Genomic DNA, 19,708 nt, shown 5'->3' with positions numbered 1-19,708 from the left:
CAGCTGCAATGTGATGTCAGTGTAGAAAAAGAAAGTATGAAAATAGCTCTACTGCAAATCAAGAAACTTTATTTCTTGTTAACCCAAAAGCCCTAAACTCAGAACTCTGACTAAAAGGTACTTCTTTTTTCCTGTGTGTGTGTGTGTGTGTGTGAGAGAGAGAGAGAGAGAGAGAGAGAGAGCATGGGCGTGCATATTCTTACCATCATTTCAAGGTAGTTGTGAAACATTCACCATGGTTTCAGCAATACCTTTCTCAATTTTAAATTTAGTATTTTCCTTAGAAAAGGCGAGAGCCTATAGGAATTTAGGAAGAAGAAGCTAAGGTAAATTTAAAATATAAACACTCACTTTAGTGAAATCAGTGAAAACATGCCCTGACCTTCTAATACATAAGAAAAATTTTAATTAAAAAAGATAAAAGTTTTGGGCTTCCCTGGTGGCGCAGTGGTTGAGAGTCCGCCTGCCGATGCAGGGGACACGGGTTCGTGCCCCGGTCCGGGAAGATCCCACATGCCGCGGAGCGGCTGGGCCCGTGAGCCATGGCCGCTGAGCCTGCGCGTCCGGAGCCTGTGCTCCGCAACGGGAGAGGCCACAACAGTGAGAGGCCCGCGTACTGGAAAAAAAAAAAAAAAAAAGATAAAAGTTTTCTTTTAGGAAATAAAGATTTTGCCAGAATAGCATGAGTAGATAAAGCAGTCTGTTGTGAAAACTGCATCTTTAAAATTTCCACTTTAAAAAATAAGATTTCTTTGCTTTCTTCTTGACTAATGCTTTTGTCAGAACAATCATTTGAATAATAAATGAAATACTTTGAAGTATGTGAGGGAGTGGAGAACTTTTCTGTGCCTTGTATGAACTGGTGATACAGATTATAAACTAAATGATTCCACATTCCAGTTTATCAAGGGTCCAAGCCAAAGCCATAGAAATCTACCAATGAAATCATAAAAATGAATGGAAGTGATCCAGATTGTTTCATTTTCCTTTGAAATGTTGTTTGTATTAGATGTTAGCACCCAGAAGTTAAACAGTATTGAATTTCACATATAGCACTTCAGAAAAAAAAAATTTATTTATTTATTTGGCTGTGCAGGGTCTTAATTACGGCATGTGGGATCTAGTTCCCTGACCAGGGATCGAACCTGGGTCCCCTGCATTGGGAGCATGGAGTCTTAACCACTGGACCACCAGGGAAGTCTCATAGCACTTTATTTTTAATCTTAGGTTAAAGGTTATGTCCTTGGCATGATTGAAGAATGACTCGTACAATTTGCACTGACTTTTTTTATTTTTAATTTTTTTATTATTATTTTTTTGGGGGGCGGTACGCGGGCCTCTCACTGCTGTGGCCTCTCCCGCCGCGGAGCATAGGCTCCGGACACGCAGGCTCAGCGGCCACGGCTTACGGGCCCAGCCGCTCCACAGCACGTGGGACCTTCCGGGATCGGGGCACGAACCTGTGTCCCCTGCATCGGCAGGCGGACTCCCAACCACTGCGCCACCAGGGAAGCCCTGACTTTTTTTTATTGATGGGCAAGGAAGGAAGTTGGGGAGTAATGTGATACTGAATTGATGCTAAATTAATTAATTGAATTTAAATGGGAATAAAGAATGTCACTTAATGATTTTATTTATTTTTATATTCATGTATATGCCCTCTGTGAAGATTCTCTTGAACGTTACTTATGCTTAAAATGCAATATAAAATATCTCTTGGCCACACCAGTAGCAGTGGGAATTAGCAGTGATTTTCCTCCTAGTAAATGTATCAAATTGTATCACAGCCCAAACCTTCAGTCACATGGACATATTGGAGGATGTGACCAGAATTCTTTATTGACATGTTCCCCATCTTAAAATACAGTTACCATGAAATTAGTGTATTAATCCTTAGTCACAACCCAAGGAAAGACTTAAAGGTAATGTGATTCTACTTATAATTAGTAACCTAATTAAATGCTGGAAGGCTTCAACCATATAGTAATGTACCTTACTTCTGAACAAAGATAATACCACAGCTGAAATTGTATACTTGTAACACTAGAATTTTTTTAATTAGTGGTAGGGTTTGTGGGTATGTGTGAGTGTAATCTGTTTTGTTTCATCTTCAAACTTTGCACAGCAGTCTCCATTGTGCATTCACTGGGACTATGTTAAATAATAGTGCACTAATTGGTTTCTGTTTGTTCAGAATTCAGCATGATTCAAACTGGGATGAGTTGAAAATTACCTGTTCACTATGGAATAAGCAAATTATGAAAATAAGCAAAAATAAAAGATATTAGGAAGCAGGTTCAATCTACTCAAGATGGAGGATAAATCTGTTTTACCTTAATAACCTCTTGAAAAATTCTACCGCTAAATGCAGAGTTTATTAAAGCGGGCCCAACAGATTTGGCATTGCTTGGTTGAATGGTGTGAGTTGTCAAGTATAGGTAAGAGTTATAAAATCGAATTTCTTTTAGTATTTGTTATTGTCGTTCCACCCTGTGGTGGTAAAAATGTCTTATAGTTGAGGCATGCTGGGTTTTGCAGCTACCACGGGCTCTGGAGTCAGACAGACCTGACTTTGAATCCCAGCTTATCCATTCACTTCTTTTGTGAGCTTGGTCAAGTCACATACTGTCTCTGAGCCTGTCCTAGAAGAGCATGTGGAAGATTTGGAACACTGTCCTGAAAAAGTTTCTGTTTTTTAATTCTTATGCGATTGTTAGGATTTCAGTGTTTATTGATTTGATTCTTTAAGAAAGCACAAGGGAAGGTTCATTCTGGTCATAAAAGTTCAAAGGAAATAGCTGGGCTTGTTTAATATGAGGAAAGAAGATTTCGGATATTTTGGAGATGCGATTGGAGGTTGAGAAGGGAGAACAAGACAGGATGTATAACTTAACTTTTCTAATGTATGTGAAATGTTATTCTTAAAAAACAGCATTATTGCGGTGTAATTGATATAAACTGCACATGTTTAAGGTGTACCATTTGCTAAGTTTATACACCCATAAAACCACCCCCAGTGTCAAGATAGTAAACATATCTATCACCCACAAAAGTTTCCTTGTGCCCGTCTATAACCTTCTCCAACAGCCCCGCCCCATCACCTGGCAACAGCTGTTCTAGCACTATAGATGAATTTGCATTTTCTAGAATTCATATAAATGGAATCATACATTATGCATTTTATTTTGCCTGACGTTTTCACTCAGCATAATAATCTTGAGATTAAACCATGTGATTACACATATCAGTAGCTTGTTCCTTTCTATTGCAGAATAGTATCCCGTTGTACAGATACCACTATTTACTTACACTCTCACCTGTTGATGGACATTTGTGCTGTGTCTAGTTTTGACTATTACAAGTAAAGGTGCCAGAAATATTCATGTACAAGTTTTTGTATGGACATATGCTTTCGTTTCTCTAGGATAAACGTCTAGGAGTGGAATGGGTGGGTTGTAGAAAAGGGTGTACATTTAACTATTTAAGAAACTGACAAATTATTTCCCAAAGTGATTGTACCGTTTTACATTTCCCCCAGCAGAGGATGAGAGTCCCAGTGGTTCCGTATGCTAGTCAACACTTGGTGTGCTTGGTCTTTTTAATTTTAGTCTTTCTAGTGAGTATGTAGCAGTATATCACTGTGGTTTCAATTTGAACGTCCCTAATGACTAAGGAGATTGAGCATCTTTACATGTGTTTCTTTGCCATCCATATATCTTCTTTGCTGAAGTCTTGGTTCAAAGTTTGACCCAGTTTTTTGTTGGGTTATTTGTTTTCTTCTTATTCAGAATATATTCTGGACACAAGTCAAAAGACTGTTCTTTTAGGCAAAAGTTCATTTATTTCCCTGGCATGTAGAACCACAAAAACAAAATTAAGTTGCAGTAAGAAAAGTGTAATTATACTTAAGGAAGTACTTTTTGACTGTGACACGAATGTGGGCACTGGGGCAACCAAAGGAGGATGTAAAACTTTCCCTGAAGGCAGTGGTCTGTTTGGATGCTGTAGGGATGCTGATGTATGACTTAATCTACCTAATTGCAGTCTTCATTTGAGATAAGAATCTTCCCTGGGGTGGGTTTGTTACTAATATCTCAGTATTCTTTGCTCTTTTGTGCTATTTTTTCAGGCCAAAAAAGTGCAATTTCTTGGAATTTTTCAAAACTTTCCATGTACTTCATGGGTTTAAAAAATTTATTCTTTCTGATTTTAGCTTGAAGTGTTGCTGTGAAACCTGAGGAGGGTCATTCAGGGGTATTAATTAACTTTAGCAAAAATAAATTGCCATGTCTGGAGAGTAATCAAATTAAAAGAAATGCTCAAATTTCTCTCATCTAGCAGTAGCACAAATCACTGTTTTAGCTGATAGTACTGGGAAGATTCATTCAGCTCTCTGTAGAGGCAAAGTAATTAACTGGATTCTAGAGAAGAGGTTCTACCTGATTAAAGGAGTTGGGCTGTTTTAGCCCACGGAAGGGAAGAGTAAGGGGTGATTTAATGACAGGATTCCATTATAGTCAGTGAAGGGGTTTCCTGTGTATAGAAAACACTGGTCATTTGTTCTCCAGCTCTGGAGAGGCTCAAACTAGAGAAAATGGGCTCCCGACTGTAGAAAGATTGAGTGTGGTTTGTATTAAACGTAAAAGTTCTATTATCAGCATCAGTATTGTTATGAGATTAAGCAATGGAGCAAGTCAAGAGATATTTTAAAATAAAAAATATAGCTATCTGCCTGAAATATTTAAACGTCCATTGAATTACAGGATTTTGTTATTGAAGAGGACTTTCAAGATCACTTATTCTAATCTCCTTTTACAGATGAGGATGTGAAAGGACATTATGTAACTTGCCTATGGCCACATTTAGATACTAATATTTTAATTTGAGGATGTTTTAAAAGTAGCCTGGCTAAAGAGGCATCAAAGGGACCATGTAAGAGTTTCTGCTTAGCAGTAGGTTTCACTCCACCAAAATAGTCACTTAAAGCTGATAACGATGTGTATTATTTTTTCCTAAGCCCATGAAGATCCTGCCAATGTGCTGACCTGTGTCTGTTGTCTTTAAAAAGGTTAAAGATTCTTATTCTTGGACATTTTGAACTTGTCTCTAGATAAATACTCTACTTCAAAAGACTGTAGATGTGATTTGACCCGGGGTGGTCAGTATTGTTAGAGGACAGCAGAGGACACTGCCACAGCCCTTGGCGAGCCTGTCCCAGTCTAATACAGGGCTCCTCAGAAACCTTTGGCTGCTGGCTGAGCTACAAAGACTACAATTTCGTGGACGACTATTGCCTGGTGACTAATTTGCCTTCCTTAAAGATAGTGCATTATACAGCTTTTGGTTTTATTTTATTAAGCACTAGTCGGAGCAGTAGGAAATACATTTAGGCCACCAGTTCATTGTGTATGGGATCTGCAGAAATGAATTCTAACCATTGGGATTAATGGGATAAATTGCACATCCATTACCACAACAGAAAGAAATTGGCACAGTGCACTTTATTTGATTGTGGGTACATTTTATTTGGGAACTCATCATTCTATATATGTTCCCACTAGACCATCTAGAGCAAAAACTGACATATGTGTATATAATTTTATATACTTATTTCAGAGGGTTTATGTGAGTACTGAAAGTGAGATAAAATATCTGAAAGTACCTAGCACATTGCCCGACATCTGGCAGACACTTAGTAAATGTTCCCACCTTCCTTTCCCTTTCCCCTCCTTGAGTTTTAGCATGAGTATTGGAATCTCTCAGAAATGTAACAGATTCTTGTCAAAAGGGAAGTTCCTAAAATTGTTCGCATTTGAAAGTGTTTATTTAAAAATGTTAAGCACTCACCTGACTCACAGGATGCTTAGATTTTATAAGATTTTAATATCTTTTCAGAAAGAGTCACCTGAAAAGTCAAGTTCTATTGTTCCAGGAAAGATGTACTCAGCACCTATGATTTGTCCACCCAGTATTGGGCTAGGTTTAGGGTGCTTTGAATGCCAGAATGAGAAATTTGCATTTAATGTGGCGATAGAGAGTTGTGGCAGGTTCTGGAACATTTGAAAGCTAAAGAACAAACAGAAAACAAAAAAAACTCTTAAAAACGGGACCAAAAGCATTCCTTTTCAAACCTTCCCCCTAAATATACATAGCTTAAAAAGAAGAGAGTAAATTTTCTCTATACCTTTGTGTCGTTTCTTAAATTGACCACCCAGTCCTGGGTTTATGAACTGAAACCCACTCACTGTGAATATGGAACCGCATGCCCTAAAGGTTAATGGGGTGCATTTCAACTGTATGAAGTCACTTAGAGAACTTGGCCTTTGAGCAGTGACCTTCACCACAAGGAGACTCAGCACGTTCAGGACTGTTTTCTCCAACCCACCCACTACCTGCAAGGAAAGGAGAAGACATGCGGAGGCCAAGGTGTTACGATCAACCCCCTTAAAGACTCAGTGGCTGTCTGTGTGTGTTCGTCTCTTGGTCTTTAGTGGAGCAGGGGCAGAAACAACAGGAGGGTTTTGCTATTGAGAGGAATGTGCAGCTCTTTTCCTGGTCTGCACAAGTTGCACCCCTCAGCTCCTGCCCTGCACACAGCTTATCCCAGCTTGAGAGCCCTGAGGGCAGATCCAGAACGCTTTTCCAGCTGTCTGTGAGGAGGCCAGTAGTATGTGGCTTGTTGATCCAAGGTCAGAGAGGAAAACCCACAGATGGACCGGGAGGGAAGATCATGCCAAAATTTCAAACTAAGTCTAGTGGTTATTTTCATTATGTGGGAGAGTTTTATACCGTTTATGTTAGATTTTTTTTTCCACTTTATATTACTCCATTTTATTTTGGGTAAAGACTGAAAGTAATGATTCCCTTTTAATCTTTAGGGCCTCCAACGTCTTTGTATTTATGTTGCTGTAAAGTCTTTTCCATGTTTTTCCGAGTCAGGAAAGAATCATTATTAAGGTATAACTTCATTTCAGTGCTCCAGAGGAAAAAAACCTTCTTTCCAGCTGTCTGGACAATTTGGTTGGAATCTGAAAAATTCAGTTTCAAATTGTATCTGTTATTGTCTAGTCACAAAATAATGAAAGCATGAAATGAAATTTCAGATGAAATATAATTTTCATACTCTTATGTTTTTTCAAAACTCTGTGATTTGATATCAGCAAGTAACCAGGGATTAGCGTTCAGAAAGCATCCTTTCATTTATTTAAAACACGTTTGTAATTCTAAATAATTAAAGAACATTATTCAAAGATCTCTTTAAAGTAAGCACCATACTGGATACCTTCCCCCCTGTCCCTGTAGGAAAATTCCCTCCTAACACCTAAAGGAATGGTATGAATGCAACTAGCCATTGCCATTGCCTCCAAGACCCTGTGTCCTTGCCACATATGTGGCCGAGTGCTGTGCCCAGTTCTTACAGGGACAAGTGGAGGGATGTCAAAGTGCTGGAGGCCAATATTCCCAACTCCTGGCAGCTGCCATTTTCACCCCTTTGGGATTAACAGCCTGTGGCTAGTCGACCTGGGGAAAACCTTGGTAACTTGGAGGCAGAGTGGAGGTGACCTTAAAAGGATGCACCTTCTACAGCTTAGACTTTGGTTGGGATGTCCCAGGGGGTTACACATTGCCGTTCTCAGATGTTCTGTTTTGGCTTATTAATTATTTTCAGCATTTCTTCATAAAAATATTTTTTAAAGGTCTTAACATGTTGATTAGCATTAATTTGTAAAGAGCGATTACAGCTCTGCACTGCCAGTAGATATTTAAACTAAACACTCTACCTGCAGATACATATGTATATTTTTGCCGTGGAGGCTGGAAATGTGCGATTTTTAGCTTAGCTACTGTCTACTGCTCTTATTTCTCCTTCACTATCCAAACCAAGGATTCTTTTTTAAATCAAACTTCAAAAGTCCTGAACCCATTACCCTTCCAAGAAATATATTTGAATAAAGAAATCCATGAGCTGTGCAGAGGGCAAGATTACAGTAAATGCAACTTCTAAGTGCTAGCGGTTTGAGTTGCAGGAAAAGGAACAAGTAGTTCAGGTGGTGGTAGGTCCTTTGATGAACTGAAAATCGGCAGAGGAAAGACAAGTAGAGAATCTGGCAACCGTGGCCGCACTGAACTCACCTGAGAATGTGTAAGAACGGCTTAAGGAATAACACTTATAACAAAAACATACTTCATAGTGACAGGACACGCTGAACTGTTTTTTCAAATTCACTGGTACAGCCTTATTTTTTGTGTGGTTTCTTTCTTTTATGCATACACATGTACCACACGTGTACATGTTTCCGAGGCAAGATTGAAACCAGGAACCACACACAATAAAAAGGAAAAAGAAACCTTTGGTGAAACGGCATTAGAAACAGCATTAGAACTGACAGAAAGTAAAATCTGGGCCCTGGACCTGAGGAATAAAGTCAGTGGGCCTCACATAAACAAGTCAGTTAGCCCCAAACTCAATATTCCTTCTCTCCTTTCCAGCTCCTTTGGTGGGGAGGGGGAGGGGCAGGCCTTTGTGAGCACTGAAGCCTGTTGGATACAGCAAGGCTCTGTGTCCTCAGCCAGTTGTTGAGATAGAGAACCCTAGAGAGTTTGTACGTGTGGATCACGCTTTTCAGCTTGAAAGTTATTCCACCTACTAGGTTCAATAATAGCTACCATTTATTGGTCATTAACTTATAGGCGTTGTGTTTTATATGCATTATCTCATTTAAGCTTCACAACAGCCTGTGAGGTAGTTGCTTTTCCCTGTTTTACAGATGATAAAAACTTAGAAGGTTCACTGACCTGTCCAAGGTCACCCCCTAGTAAGCTTTAGGACTTGGACTTAAACTTAGGTTTGCTGGATCCCAGAGCAGGTTCTTAACTCCTGTCTTTTGTGCTATATTATTCAGAACTATAAAGACCCTGTTTCTGTTCTCAAGATCATTTTGGTCTAATAGAAAACAAACTTACGGTTACCAAAGGGGAAAGGGGGTCGCAGAGGGATAAATTAGGAGTTTGGAATTAGCGGATACAAACTACTATATATAAAATAGATAAACAACAAGGTCCTACTGTATAGCACAGGGAACTATATTCAATATGCTGTAATAAACATAATGGAAAAGAATATGAAAAAGAGGGGATATATATATGTGTGTAGCTGATTCATTTTGCTGTACAGTAGAAACTAACACAACATTGTGAAGCAACTATACTCCAAGAAAAATTAATTTAAAAAAGAATATAAAAAAACATAAAAATTATATCTATATATAACTGAATCACTTTGCTGTATACTAGAAACTAACACAACATTGTGAATCAACTATACTTCAGTAAAAAAAAAATTTTTTTTTTAAAGATTGTTTTGATCTGGCCAACATGATACCTGAGGGCTCCTGTGGGGAATGCAAATGGGATGTGACCCCCAACCCTGACAGCTGTAAGCATGCCATTGCAGTGACAGGGCACGGGAGAGAAAAGGATTGACTCTGACCAGAGGAAATGCAGTAAGGTTTTTTAAAAGAAGTGATACCTGAGCAGAATTCAGAGGATGAAGAAGAGTTCCCCAAGTGTACAAGGGTGAAAAGGCCATTCATTCCAACAAGTGTGAACTGCAGTGTGCAAAGGCAGTAAGGATGAAGCAATAGTTGGCTTGACAAAGCATATATAGAAAGTTTTTTATATATGTATATATAGTGTAACCTGTAGCCTCAGCCTACTCCTTCCTGCCTAGCCTTCAGAGATATCCTGCAAGGTAGGGTTGTCTCAGCTTTTAAGATTGTCAGTAGCCGACTATTTTCCAAGAGCAGCTGGCCAGTGCTGCATGAGAAACAGACCATAATGGCAGGCATTCTTGAGTAAATTTAGTGAGGAACTTGGAGGTAGGTGAGACATAGCTTCTTCAAACTCAGCTCAGCTCCTGAGATGCTAACTCCTTTGTCAAGTAGGGGCATCTAGAGAAAGTGGATGAGTATTTTCATCAGCAGCAGAAGTTTGGGGGCTTCTGTTTTGTACAGGGTACAGCTTGATTTCTGGAAAGTGAGGATCAGGACTGGATCTGGGTCTGAGGAGGCCGAGGAACTGGGGGAACATTCATCATGTCAATGAAGGAGAGTGGAAGGGGACATTGGCTGGGTCCTGAAGTCATTCTGAGACTTTTCTGAAGACTCTCACTCTGGTTCTCATAAAATGGGGGGCTCACTCAAGGCCACCAGGCTTTACAGATTCCCTCGGTTCAAAACTACCTCTCCCACATTGCCTAATCATGTTCTCTCAGCCATTCTGTCTTGTTGTGAGGATTAAATGATGTAATACATGCAAAGCTTTTAACACTAGGTCTGGCCCTCTGTAGATGCTTAGTAAATGTTAGTTACTATCAGCATCATCTTTATTGTTCTGCTTCATGTTTTACCAATTAGGGACTGGTTGGTTCCATAAATCATTCATACCTCAATGTGATGATTAGGTAGAACAGGTTACTTTGGAAATATTTGGCGTTTTCAAGGCTGAGGATTTTGAGGCAACTGCATTGTAAAGTCTTAGACTAAATTTTTCAGGTGGACAAACCCTAATTAGAATACAGGATCTGCCACTTGCTAATTTTATGACCTAAAGTTTATTGGGAAACCTCACTTTCCTCATCTTAAAATAGGGATGCTGGAGACCTTATAATGAGGATTTAGCGAAGTAAATAAAATAGTGTGTCTGAAGTACGTAGCCAGTCCTGGGACACAGTAGTCACTTAATAAACCTCAATTCCCTTGCTTTTGACTGCATGCCCTGGGGGGCAGTGTGGGTTCATGGACGGAAAGGCACAGGGGAGGGCACCTCTTTCTTGGCAAACCCAAATGTTCCTTCTGCCTGACCCCACTTAGTCACACCTGGACCATGATCTCCCAGACCACCCACCCTCCTCTCTGGGTGTCCCACCTCAGTTCTTATACAACAGCCTACATTTACTTCTCATGTTCCCGAAAAGCATTGGCTGATTGGCCTGTATTTCCTACTAGACTCTAGATTCCCTGTGGCCTGGGCAGTGACATTTCTCTCAGGTTCCTAACTCAGTGTGTGCTTTTGCTAGGCATTCAGTGGGTGTCTCCATGCCTAACCTACAGGTATGAGTGATGTCCAGCCACTTACCTGTGAAATCTTTCACTGGAACAGATTCTGAGGGTAAATATAAGAGGGAACCACCTGGAAAAAAAGCTTAGCCACCACGCTGTGAAAGATGATCTCAGAAGAGGGGTCTTTCCCTGCTCAGAATACTATATTCTAAAATTTCCAGGGTCTGCCAGGGTTCCTGAAGTCCAAAGGTGTACATCGCCGTCACTTGAAGGTCCTTTATCTCCTCCTGTTCCCTTTTCTGTGCCCTGCACACCCTTGTATGTCTCCATGGGTACTATGGCCTTGTGATCACGAGGTTGTCTGGCTGGCTGCCACTCTAAACTGATGGTTCCCTGTGGCAGCATCCTGCTCTCCATTGCCACCTCTCTACAGCAGAGTGCTTACCTGCCCGAGTGCTTACCTGCCCGTCACACTGTGTGCAAAGGAGCCACTGGAGATTCTTGACCTGGGTCTGGAAACACAGGCCCAGGGGGTTTGAATGTGCATCACGAACCTCCTAAAATTGCATGGGAAATTATATGTGTATGTTCATAAATCTGCTGCTCTTGTGAGAGAGTCCATGGTTTATGTTAGATTCTGAAATGTTTTCACGATCCTACAAATGTTAAAACACAACAACACTAATTTAGAGATTTTTCCCACATACTTGTAAATTCAAGCTTACGTTTTCATTAGCTGGGAGATATTTTTATGCTCCCCTGATATCCAGGTGTGAGCTACAGCTTGGAATAGCCCATGAGCTCCGCGCGGAGCCATGGATGGTAGTTCTGGCCTGGCCACTGCTGCTTACACACATCGTGGAGGGTCCACGTAGCCTTTCTGAACTGCATTTTACTTTTCATTTGTTAACTGACGTTTATAATGCCCTCACGTCCTACAGGAATGCTGTATAGTCAAGAGATAACAGATGTGCAGGCATTTTATAAACTGCCAAGGGCTGTACAATGTAGGATGCAAGTATTACCATTACACATGTGTCATTTTTCATGTTACACAGTGCCAAGAACCCAGCAGGCAGTTGATAAATATATGATTAAAACGACGTGGAAAGGGTTTATTGGAGTGAGAGGGCTACAGGTTTAAGGACACCAGTGTCTGTATGTCTTGCAGATCCTGTGAACGATCTAGTATTTAGGCCTAGAGCACAGCTAGGGATACAGAGGAAATGCTTTTCAAACTATGGTAAAAGAAGAAATGACCTTTGAGATTCCAAATCCATTTGCTTTATTTTCCAGAGGAAATTGACACTTAAAAGAGTAGAAGCTGCCCCCACTTCTTTCAGGAGGGCTCCAGCATCCTCCTCATCACTTTATAATGGAGCCCAAAAAAACCCAATCCTCCTTGCCATCATATCATCAATTTATTGTCTTCTTTTTTAAATGGTACAGCATTCAAACCACAGTCTTAATTCTCTCATTGGGGCCACAGAGAGGCCTGCCATTCCTAGACTATGCTGATCCTGTACTAACACAGGCATAATGCATTATGAAAACTTTGTATTTCCAAAGTACCTTACTTCTTGGAATGTTCTTATAGACACCACCTCACTGGGGATAGATTATTGCCACCACTGTGACCTCAACAGATCCACAGAGGTTACTGCAACTTGTCCAAGTCACAAACCTTGGTGTCCAAAGCAGGATGAAAATCTAGGCGCTCTGATTATCTGTCCTTTTAGTCACCAGATCTGTGTCCCTGAAGAACATCTCTGCTTGATTTTGGTAACTTTGCAGAATTAAACTAGAAGACTCTATATTTGGGAAAGAGAGATTTTAGCTGCAAATATATTACACTTAGGGCTGAAAAGACTGTTTATATCCCCTCACACTACACGCCACATACACCTGGAGAAAAGCTAAATCTCATGAGACCCTCTCCCTGTCCCCAAAGACTGACAAAACAGTAACCTGGAAATGTTTTTTTTTTTTTTTTTTTGCTTGATAGGGGTGTGTGTGTGTGTGTGTGTGCGTGTGTGTGTGTGTGTTGACTAGACTCTATCCTTCCATTTAAACAATTTGCAATAAGAGGAGTTTGAAATTACATTTAGTCATTGCTTTAGAATGAATGGTACTTAATTAAATATTACTTTAAAAATAGGCTTCTTCTCTTTTTCTGTAATTGCATTACTCTTTTGAGGAGAGGTTTTGTTTTGCTTTTTAAACTGATTGTGTGCATTTGGAAAGTACCCTAGTACAGGGTATCTGAAAGCAGAAAATTCTGGCACTTTTCCCACTTTCCATTCTTTCTCCGGTATAGATGCCAGATTCCTTTGGGAAATCATCATTTGCAAAAGGTCAGGAGCAAAAGGAGGGGCATTCTTTAGTATACAGTTGCTGCTAATTAGAAACTAAACATCTGTAACCATGTCAGAATTATTTGTATTTAAAAAGAAACATTTATACACAAAAGCCTTTTCGGTAACATAAAACACACTATAACACAAAGTGTGTATGTCGAAGGGGTGGGGGACAGACAGCCCAGGAAGCTTCCGACAAATGACTGTGCTGAGTGAGGTCATTTGCTAATTAAATCTCAAAGCTTTTTCAGAGTATTTTCTTTTCTCCATCAAGTGAATGTTTCTCACTCCCCAACCCCCCAGCCCCCATGGGCCAAAGCAAACATTTGACTGCATTTGCCAGTTACAGATCAAACATTTATCATTTTAAAGGAAAGATAAGTGAGAAAATGGGTGAGTTGGCAAAATCCAGTCAAAAACCACTGGGAAATCTCTACCTACTGTAGCCGTAGCCTTCAGTGTCTTCTCATAACATGTTGTAAGGAGAGTTCTTCTCCATCCTGAAAGTGTGTGCTGATTGCCCCACCTCGGACCCTGTCTTAGGGTAAAAAACGACACAATGTTTTGACTTACCCTGTACCTCTTTCTTCTGTCTCCCTATTTCCTCCTACCTGCCCTTCTCCCCATGGTAAAATTCTGCTTGCATCGTTACATTTGTACAGAAATTATATCTGTACTTTATTGTTATATTAAGATAAATGTCAGTGATACCTCTGAGGTGTTAGAAACATTTCAGTCATAGGGCTTTGTCTCTACATGCTAAGCCTGAATGGCCACATGGGTCTAACGGCCCAGATCTTACCAGTAATTTTTTCTTGGACTATTGATTAATTTTGGGAAAAAACAAGAGACCATCTCTTTCCCCTGCAGAGTCTGCTATCTTCTGATCTTTCCCATTCTTGTCTTGGCATCTAAGACATTTGTATAAGTTGAGTTATTTTTTTAATGGGATGCAAGATCATCAAGTCTTGAGAGTTCTAGTCAAGAATTTAGTTAAGCTAGGACTTACCATATTGGGCTCTCCTTTCAAATAAGACTATATCTGTGAAGGCTCTCAAGTGTACAGTTTCAACAAAATGGTTGTGGACTCTCAGGTTCTAAGTGTTTACAAAAAAGTCAAGAGGCCCTTAGATGACCTGCCTTTCCAGTGACCTTTGTAGAATCACAAAATACCAATTGTCCATGACTTTCACTTAAGAACTGGCTTCTATCCAAGCTCTGTGGGTGTGAGTCAGCCCAAGAGGCAAGGATTTGGTGACTTGAGGGTCCATCTCTTGTTCTCATGACAGTTAAGTTCAGAGGGTGTATTGGGCCATTTATGGCACTCCCCAGTCTGGCCTGACTCACTTCTCAGCCTTCAGTTCCACTGCTATTCATGAGCCTCTGTTTCAACCAGACACAATTAACTATACCTCGAGCATTTCTACCCTTGCTTTATACAGCTGTTGCTGATTGAGACAACTGCCTGGTTTCTTTTGGCCTACTGGAATCACACTTGCTTTCCTGACTTCCGTCCTTCTCAGTACTACAACCCACAATTTCATCCTCTTATAGCCATCATGTCAAGATCATTTGCCTGTCATTTTTCCAGTACCGCTTTCAGTTATCTTTTCAGATGTACTCCTTATCTTGCCAACCAGCATAGAGGCTCCGCAGAGACAACAGTGACTGTCTTATTTCTTATGGCCTCATCATGGTGCTTTTGTTCATTCTCAGTGCCCAATAAATAGTTGTTTGTTGAGGAGCAACTACCAGTTTATTGTCTTACTCCCAATTCCTATCTGCATTTATTCCTGTGATGGAATCATAGATGTTAATGATGTTTATGAGAAAAGCAGAGTTGCCTGTATAATTAATGACAAAAAACCCAATCATTTGGAATAGGGAGCAACTCCTCCCACCACCCCAGCCCTTGGATGTCCCAGCCAGAGCTAGCTCGAACATCAGCATGTACAAAGACATGGGTGTGGAAATGAGTACTGAATGGTCTTGTGTTTTTATCTTTTCCCAGATGTGGTTGCTCACCTGTCTACCGCTCCCGTGAAATGGCAGCTCGTGCCTTGGTCCCATTTGTTATGATGGACGAAATCCCTGATACCATCCGAACTCTGTTGGCCAAACTCCCTGACTGCACTGACCAGTGTTTCCGGCAAAATCATATTCATGGGACACTTCTCCAGGTAAGTATAGTCACTCTTTCTGACTTCTGTCAAACACAGACACTGTTAGCAGGTGAAGATTTGTTATACAAGCTTTTCACTTTATCCGTAGAACTTTTTTCTACTGCTGAAAGAACAAGTATTTCCTAGGTGTGCTTTTTTCATCATAAACATGAATGCGGTGTCACACTGTGATTCAGTCAGGTCATCTCTTGCATTAAAACCTAGGTTTTCTGTAGCATGCTTTTCCATTTAGCCTTCCTCTCTGAACCAGGTGGAGTTGTGTCTTTTCCATCAAGTATGCCTGCAGAACATTCTAGGCCACTCCGTGTTCAGGGTGAAGTTGTGAGCATTCCTTGATACACATCAGGGAGCTTAACACCACAGTATATGAAATATCAAACCCTACTTTCCTATTTTCTCTGTGCTATCAATACAAAAGAGACTTTTCTTTCGAATCAATATACAAATTGATTTATTGCTTTTAACTTTTCTTCCAGAAAAGACTCAAGTACAACAAATGATTAAGAAATACACTTCTTATTGAAACTGTCCTTTTTGACCCCTAGCTATAAACTTGGTACTGGTGAGAAGGTCTGCTGTTCACGTGGCTGCTGTAGTCACTCACAGTGGGGCAGGGGCTGGGGTGGGATTTAAATATCAGGTCATGTTTCTGATTTATGAGCAGATTAAAGAGATGGCCTTGAGATCCAAATATATGTTCTAAGCTTGAAGTCCACACTACTGACATCAGGGGCAGTGTGTAGAGTGGTTAAGGCCTATGATTCTGGATCCAGACTAGTCTAGGTGTCAGTTTCAGATTCATCACTCACTACCTGTGCATCTGTCTTCATTTCTGAACCAAGGATAATAGTAGTGTATACCTCTTAGGGATTTTGTGAAGACTAAATGAATTAATGCATATAAAGTGCTTAGAATAGTACTTGGTACATAGCAAGATATATAGATAGTTATTATTGTTATTATCATAGTTTTCATAAGTCTGTGCTGTAATGAAAACTGGTATTTTTGTAACTAATTCCATCTAGGTGAGAATGTAAGATAGGCCTATTTTTTGCCTTCCTTCCTTGGTTGTTTTATATATTTAACAAGTATTTGTTGAATGGTTCCTATATACTACTGTGTCACAATCAAAATAGTGACCAAGTCAGTTCTTGCGTTGAAGGAGTTGAGGACAAAAAAAAAAGGCCAGAAAATGGGCAATTACAATGTAGCATACTGTAGTATCCCCTAGTATGCTATGCTAGGGGAGCATAGCAGGGTCACCTGACTGGTCCTGGAGCAGTCAGGGAAAGGTTCCCAGAGAAAGTGACATCTAAGAAGAGAGCAGAAGTTAGCCAAGGGAAGGGAGAGAAAGAGTTCTGCCTGCAGAGGGAACAGCATATAGAAAGGCTCAGACTGGGTGAGAGTCAGCCCATCTGGAAACTGCAGGGTTGAGTGGGACTAAAGTTCTAGGGTGGCAGGTCTCAAACTGGTCTCAGGACCTCTTTACCCTCTTAAAAGTTTTTGAGGATCCCAAGTGGCTTTTGTCTATCAATATTTAATTAGAAACTAAAACAGAAAATAAAACACAAGAACTCACAAGCACACATTCCATTAGTCATTAGAGAGGTGACATCATCACACACCTTGTAGCCTCTGGCAAACTCCACTGTATACTTGTGAGAGACCGAGAATAAAAGAGGAAAGTAATGTCTAGTGTCATTTTGAAAATAGTTTAATCTTGCAGATCTCATGAAAAGATTGTGCAACTCCCAAGGGTCCCAGACCAGATGCTCTGGTCTCCATTATATGCATTATGGATCATTGGTGGTTTCTTTAATACAAACTTTTAAGCACTCATCTCCCTTGGTTCTCACTATATCCCTGTGATGAAGAGAGGGGCTGGGGTTGTTATCTTAGTTATAAAGATGGGACCCTGAGGCCCATACAATTGTGTCAGACTCCACTGTTTCTTTGAAGGGAAAGGGCCTGCAGTAATGAGTAATGCAGAACAGGCTTTTCAGAGATTCATAGGGGCTGCAGCTGAGTTAGAAGGAAGGCTCGGATTGTCGGGCGGCATCAGCCATCAGATTTTCTTTATTAAAGATCCACTCTTGGCCAAACCTAGTGAGGTTGGAATTGTTCCTTTGGCTCTTTCACCAATTGTACAAATGGGCCTCCCAGACTCATTCCCTGTACGCACCACTAAAAGGTCTGGCTTGTGTTTCACCAGTCTGCCCAGCAACAAAATACGGTCTTTTGCTCGCAGGGCTGCCTTTGATATTCTCAAAGTTACTTCTTCTGCTACGTAATATCTGAAACACTGTGGGAAGGTAAAACCCCTCTAACTATGGGGTGGTTGTGACTATTCCCTCTTGTTCCTGAGTGTTGGGGAGATGAAGGGCTTGTTGGAAAAAACAACAACCATATGGGTGTTGGGTGCTGGATATTGTGTTTGTGTTTGTCAAACAGATTCCTGTCTTTACCAAGATTGGCTTATACCCTGGTTGAAAAAAGGAAGTCAAAGGCCAGTGGAAATCTTTTTGTCATGTCTATTCGGGTGTCTCATCTGTGTTGTAATAGTTCTGTTTCACCCTGTTGTTCTTTGTGGGGAAAGCATAAGGGGTTAAGACAGGGAGGGCTCTTTTTCTGTTTTCCTTCTGTAGCTTATAGATTCCTTTTCCGCATAAAGCTACCTTTGAAATAAGTAAAAGACCTGCACCTGGAAAAGAGATGTTAGGGGTTGAAAGGAATAGTAATCTCCATGGGACTTTCAGAGCCAGCTAAGTAAATAGAAAGTTGTTATTTTTTTCAGAAGCAGGAAATCATTTTGTAATCAGAAAACAAATTCTTTCACAGAACATTTTCTTGAATTATACATTTTGACTTCTTTGAAAAATGTTTACATAAATATATCAAACCTTGGAGTATTTCTGTAGTACTATACATACTATACCTTGAAAACGAGAAATGTGCTGATCTCTGAATTTTCGGGGACTATGGAAGAAAGACTCAAATTATAGGACATGCAAAAAAGGAAAGAACATGTGGGATTTGTTTCTTAATCATTTTAAAAACCAGAGGCTCATAATTGCCATGTTGAAATGGATGGAAGTAATGCACATCAGAAAAGGTGAGATTATCCTGCAGGTTCATGAGAGCTAGTGGTAAATGACATTAAATCTCAGTAAAGGCTAGATAAGAGACATGGACGGTACCTCATTTGGGAGCCGCACTGGCACGGCTTCCCTGTCTTTTAAGTAGAATTAAACGTCTGTTTTTGTTGCCAAAATTCTTCATGTTGGGGACTTGATGTTATTACAAGGTTACTTATCACTCCCAAGAAATCAAGTTAGAGTTCAAAAAGTTCTCTTGTATTGAGGAAGAGTTTGGCCAACAATCATGAGGAAAGATTTATTTTGATTCTTGGGTACTTAACTCATCTTTTGGTGTTGTTTCCTAAGGAAATATATACCATTTGAAGTGAAGGTTTGAATTCTGAGTTTTTTCATTTCCTGCCCAATTTGATTATTTTTCCTATTGTACAGACAAGTAAAAGCTGATCCCTGCTCTTTCTTTAATTAAGCTCTTTTATTTGGGTCAGATGAAGTGGGCAGTTGAGGAAAGTTAGCTGCTATTAAAGCAGAAAAAGCACTTTTTCATTTATCTCTACATTCTAGACAAAGGTATTCTTTTTTTCTTCAGTTAATCCAAATAATCACCACAGTTCTACACATCCCTTTCCTGGTATTAAATTTTCTCCATTTTTTACCAGCAGAATCTGTCGAACACTTTGTTTAATTCTTTTATTCCAGCCCCCCAAATTTGGAGCCTTGATTTCTGCACTTTGAGAATTCTGGGTTAAAAAGATTCCACTTTTCTGGCTGTGGAGTGGAGTAGCATTGCTGCATCCGTCCTTGGGTTGACGTGAAATATTAGCCAGGGATGGGCTTCAGATAGCCTAGGCCCACTCACTTAGAACATTTGCCATGAGATAACTAAAATGAGCATTTTGAGCACCTCTTGTATTCCACATGAATTGCACATGCGATTTCATTAATCCTCCCAGCAACCCAGCAAGATAGGTCTTATTCTCTCTCTCTTTTTCACACACACACACACGCACACA

The 19,708-nt window shown here is 40.2% G+C and overlaps 1 protein-coding gene across 1 annotated transcript in view; it reads left to right on the top strand.

Moving 5' to 3' along the window:
* THADA (THADA armadillo repeat containing) overlaps nt 1-19,708 on the top strand; it is a 317,064-nt gene that overhangs the window by 161,655 nt on the left and 135,701 nt on the right. Inside the window, exon 29 of the mRNA XM_082643116.1 lies at nt 15,429-15,597. Within this exon, the coding sequence (XP_082499242.1) occupies nt 15,429-15,597 (169 nt within the window). The remainder of the gene's footprint in view (nt 1-15,428; nt 15,598-19,708) is intronic.

This window comes from Mesoplodon mirus (genome assembly GCF_964341445.2).
Source record: "Mesoplodon mirus genome assembly, chromosome: 14".
NCBI lineage: Eukaryota > Metazoa > Chordata > Mammalia > Artiodactyla > Ziphiidae > Mesoplodon > Mesoplodon mirus.
The sequence above is the reverse complement of the archived record's forward strand: the minus strand, read 5'-3'. Positions and strand labels throughout refer to the sequence as shown.